A 5,113-nucleotide genomic window follows, 5' to 3' on the forward strand; every position below is an offset into this window, starting at 1 on the left:
GAGCCATAACTCTATGGGACACAAAGTCTACACCTGCCTATCCCCTACGTTCTGGGAAGCCTATGTCAACCTCGTCCTCAATCTGCTCCTAGAGAATGACAGTACCTAATGTACTCCCTACACACTGACTAGGGTGGGTTGTAGGGGTGGCAATTTAAAAAAAAAAATAGGGGAAATTTGTGGGGAGGGAAGGGTCACTTTCTTTAGAAACCTTGCAAGCATTCTGTTATGTTTCTCTCCCTGGTGTGGAGTGTACCCAACTTTTCTGCAAAATCCTAACATCAAATTTAAGACCTTTCCTTCAAAACTAATATAATTGTAAAAAAATTATAAATGGCAATAGCTTCTTCTAGTGGGAACTTTTTCCAAGGTACATTACAGGTTCTGAACAAAGAAAAAAACCATGTGCATGAAATGCTGAAGTCTACGTAATGCCAAACCCCATTCTGGGTCTGCAAACTAGGGCTTGCACATGCATTTCTTCCTGCAGCACAGAACAAGAACAACCAAAACAGAAACAGGGAAATGTTATTTATTTTAATGACTTTAAAACACAAATCCCAGCAAATCAGTAAGTTAACAATCACAGTTCTTTAAAAGTATTTAATGGTTCAAGTTTGTGTATTTGATGTTCTTAAACCTCTGGTAAAATTTGTAGAAGACAGTAAAATGTTACTTGAACAAATTTTACTTAAAAATAAAAACAACATGTGTTTTAATATACCCACAATATTCGTATTTCTTACTTGGCTCCTTCTACTCCATAAAACAATGTGTTTCTTATTTTTTAAACAGTATTAAATTTTGTCAGTTCTGGATCATTACTATGGTAATTCCCAGATATTCCTTCGAACAAACGCTTATCTGTTTCTATTAAATTCACAAGTAACAAAATATTTAAAGAACAAATTGGAAGATTTTCTTCTCTTCCTGGTGAAAAACTTAAGCTCCAATTAAATTCAGTGTTCACTGCCCAGAGAAATGACTGAACAATTCCAGAAGTTCTCCCAAAGATGCCTTCCAATTTCTCGCCTGACTTTAGTTCTAACTACAGGATTTTAAAAATCAATTCCTCTATAGAAGTCACATCAAATCAAAGACGAGAAGGAAAGGAAACTATTTCCAGAACGATTTTAACTGATTATTTCAGAGAATAGCATTAACACAGAGGAAACAGCGAAACTTTGGGGATAAGAAGGACGCGTTTTTTTTTTTTTTTCTTCGACTTTGGGATCCTTCCTAAAGAACAGAAACTCCGAGTCATTTACGAATTATCTTGGATTTTCGCCGCAGACTTTGACCGAACTTCATATCCGTGCTCCATCATGACCCTGGAGTAGATGGTTATATCTGCAAAAATAAGAAACGTAGTTTCGGGGTGGGTGAGCCTCCTTGTTACTGGAGGATGCTTCGAAAACCAGGTTCAGGAGAGAAGAGGTTAAATGAGACTCTGTCTTTAGCGGCTCGACGTGCCCAGTTTTGTCTCTTCCAGTCAACGTCTCTCTGCTGGAACCAGCCAATCGACGGCCCGGAGCGCTCCGGACGGCCCAACGAAGGGGTGTGACTTGAGGCTGTCACTCAGCGGTGAGGAATGACACCCGGGAGGGAGGGGGGTGCGGTGGAACGCAGGGGAAGGAAAGAGAGAAGAAACAGATAAAACCAGGGCAGAGGGTAAAAAAGGTGCCCCGTTCCTCTCTGAATCCAGAGGCCGCCGCCGCCGCCACCGCCGCCGCCGCCGCCGCCGCCAGGGGGGTGGGCTCCGGAAGAGCCAGCCCAGCGGGGAAGAGGAGGACCGGCCCCGAGTGAAATCCTGCAGGCGGGGAAGACAGAGGCGCTAAGAAAAAGTGACTTGGGCCGTGCGCCCCGGCGGAACTAGGGACTGCAGCGCGGAGGGGCCCCCACCGATTCTCCCGCACTCCCCGGAGGGGGCAACCCCTGGCCAGCTGAGCAGGGAGCGGAGAGCGTCTGGCGCTGGATTCAGGGGGCGGGGGGTCTCCAGGCGGGGTGGGCCTCGGAGGTGGGGGCGAGGGTCCGCGCAGATCCTGGGACAGAGGGGGGCGGGGGCTGCGGAGCTGCGCAGTAGTGGGCTGCAAGGGCCTGGCGCGCCCGGCTCACTCGCTCTCGGGTTGCTGGCGTCTTCTGTCTGGCTCCGAGCTGCCCCGCGCCCCAGCTGCCCGCCCGGCCGGCCGCCCGCTCCGGCCCGCGGCGCAGATGGCTGTGCGCGGCGCCAACACCTTGACGCCCTTCTCCATCCAGGCGATCCTCAACAAGAAAGAGGAGCGCGGCGGGCTGGCTGCGCCGGAGGGGCGCTCGGCGCCTGGGAGCACCGCGGTGGCGGTGGCCGCAGCGCCCGCTGTCTGCTGCTGGCGGCTCTTTGGGGAGGCGGACGCGGGTGCGCTGGGGGGCGCCGAGGACTCACTGCTAGCGTCTCCTGCCCGGGCCAGAACAGCTGCGGGGCAGACCGCGGAGACCCCGGGAGGCTGGGACTCGGACTCTGCTCTCAGCGAGGACAACGAGAACAGGCGGCGCTGCGTGGACGTGCCGGCAGCCAGCAGGGCCGGCGTAGCCGGGGGGACCCTGGGCCTCGACCAGCCGGTCTGCGGGTTGCACGCCGCCAAGGACCTGGAGGAGGAAGTCGCAGGCCGGAGCGACAGCGAGATGTCAGCCAGCGTTTCAGGTCTGCTGGCTTGGGGCGGGGGAGGGGAAGGGGTTGAACAAGGAGGGCATGAACAAGGAGGTCACCATGGGGTCACCCGGGACTCAGCTTCTGGCCAGGTCCCAAGGTTCTGCGCTTTGGTGAGGACTTCCCTGACCCTCTGGGAACTGGGACCCTCAGAGGACCGAGGAACTCCTCACCCTGCTTCCTGGGGCAATGTGCCCTGGACCCGGTTGGAAGAGACAGTTGCACTTGGTGCTGGGAGAGCTCGGAGTTCGTCACCAGTGCCTTAGCTGTGTCTGTCCTCAAGTCCTCAAAGTCAGCAAAAGGGAACCAGAGACCTCAGCTAGGCAGTGACCTCGCCTTGGCCCAAATACCCTGACGTCTGGATGTTCCAGGACAGCTTTACCTAAACCGAATAACTTGTGAAGGACACCTCCAAGTGGGACAGAGCCCAGGATCTGCAGAGAGGGACTTTGGGGGAAAGGCTGGTTTAGTTTTCCAGCCCTAGGGCTGGGAGAGCAGTGTTGGACTGAGAAACCAGGAGCTGGGAGCAAACTCAGTAGCCACCTGAAAGAAGAGGGTGAGGGTTTGAAGTCAAAACCAAGGCATCTCGAAGAGGAGCCCCCTCAGCCAGAAGCTGACACGTTTCTTGGTGGGAAGTCAACCCCGGTGCCTGTCGGTTGGGTGCACGCTGCTGTAGGCCTACCGCTGCCCCAAAGCAGGCAAACACAGTGGACCACTCCACTGGGGGGCTTCAGGGAGAGCCGGGGAAGAGCCGTAGGACGAGTCAGGGGCAGACAGCTCGCTGCACCATTCAGCCCCAGCCTTCTCCTTTCCTTGGGAAGAGAGTCGAAAAACCCACCTAAGTCCTTGGCACAGCAATCCTAGGCAATGGGGGGTGGGGGGAGATGCCAGTTACCTCTGGTCCCAAGATCTGCCCCCCCCCCGACATTCCCTTTATGTGTAGCCAATGCGTGTGTGCTGTGACGACACACGTGTGTGAGTGTGAGTGTGAGTGTGCGGAGGCGGTGAACCGGAGGAGGGTCACAGAAACGCAGCCTAGAAGGCCAGGGCTCAGTGCTGAGCAGAGGGCTTCCAGGGATGCTCAGGCCCAGCGTCCTGCGTTACTAAGGGGTCACGTTACTAAGGGGAACCTGGAGCTCAGAGGGCGCGGGAAGCACAGCGTTAGCACAGTTGCTGATTTGTTTGCCCTTTCCAGAAGAAACCTAAATGCGAGAAGCGAGTGGGACAGGGTTCTGAGACATATGTCCAGAGCCCACGGATTTCGGGACTTATCTCCGTGTTGCGGGGATCGAAGCGTATTTCCGCCCCCGGTGGCCCCTGCAGTTGAGACCTAGACTCACTCTGGACTCTGACATTCTCTTGTTTAAAAAAAAGAAATGTTTTTACCAGTGCATAATAGCACCGAATAGTGTGTTTCACTGTGGCATATTCGTACACGCACATAATTTGATCAATGTGACATTCTCGTTTTTGTTTCCACCGGGGTCTGCAGGCGACCGCAGCCCGAGAGCCGAGGATGACGGCGTTGGACCGGGAGGTGCGCGCTTGCCAGGGCTGTGCAGCGGAGCGGGCGGCGGAGGTAGCGGCGGCCCGGCGGGCGGCGCGGAGGAGGAGGAAGAACCCGCGGCGCCTAAACCCCGAAAGAAGCGCTCGCGCGCCGCCTTCTCCCACGCGCAAGTCTTCGAGCTGGAACGCCGTTTTAACCACCAGCGCTACCTGTCCGGGCCGGAACGCGCCGACCTGGCAGCGTCACTGAAGCTCACCGAGACTCAGGTGAAGATTTGGTTCCAGAACCGTCGCTACAAGACCAAGCGCCGGCAGATGGCCGCCGACCTGCTGGCCTCGGCGCCCGCAGCCAAGAAGGTGGCAGTAAAAGTGCTGGTACGCGACGACCAGAGACAGTATCTGCCCGGCGAGGTGCTGAGGCCACCTTCGCTTCTGCCACTTCAGCCCTCCTACTATTACCCTTACTACTGCCTCCCGGGCTGGGCGCTGTCCACGTGCGCAGCCGCTGGTGGCACCCAGTGAGCTGCCTGGGACAAGGCAGCCAGTGATCGATTCCTGCGCCCTAGCGCCAACTGCCGCTGACAGTTGTTCAGGTTGTCCTCGGTGCAGGCGCGCCCAACCCAAGGGGCAAGTGGGGGATGAAATACAGCTCTGGCTCCGCCAGTCAGTACGTATGACCTGAACTAAGTCACCCCGAGGGGGCGCCTTTTTTCTAATTTGGACAGTCACCCCATGGCCTCGGAGCCCTGCTCGCCCCTCATCTGCCTGTAAGCCCCTGGACACTATTTATTACCACGACTGTGGATTTGGATTCGGATTTGGATTGTGTTCGCCTGGGGATGGTGTTTCCCCGGAGCGGAGAGGACTCCTGGAGACCACATAGCCTGAATCCCCAGAAATTCAGGCCTGCCGAGAGCTTCGTGC

The 5,113-nt window shown here is 55.5% G+C and overlaps 1 protein-coding gene across 1 annotated transcript; it reads left to right on the forward strand.

The window, feature by feature from the left end:
• The first annotated feature begins 2,211 nt into the window (after window positions 1-2,211).
• On the forward strand, window positions 2,212-4,711 carry Nkx3-2 (NK3 homeobox 2). The gene is made up of 2 exons (XM_047565629.1): window positions 2,212-2,677; window positions 4,176-4,711. Exons 1-2 carry the CDS (start codon window positions 2,212-2,214, stop codon window positions 4,709-4,711), a joined length of 1,002 nt encoding a protein of 333 aa, XP_047421585.1.
• Window positions 4,712-5,113: the final 402 nt, after the last annotated feature.

Source organism: Sciurus carolinensis, chromosome 10 (genome assembly GCF_902686445.1).
Source record: "Sciurus carolinensis chromosome 10, mSciCar1.2, whole genome shotgun sequence".
NCBI lineage: Eukaryota > Metazoa > Chordata > Mammalia > Rodentia > Sciuridae > Sciurus > Sciurus carolinensis.

Excerpts from the sequence above, each read along its gene's own strand:
- Nkx3-2 (XM_047565629.1), top strand. The coding sequence starts at position 2,212 with ATGGCTGTGCGCGGCGCCAACACCTTGACGCCCTTCTCCATCCAGGCG. Across the intron at positions 2,678-4,175 it reads GATGTCAGCCAGCGTTTCAG|GCGACCGCAGCCCGAGAGCC; the intron begins GTCTGCTGGCTT and ends CGGGGTCTGCAG.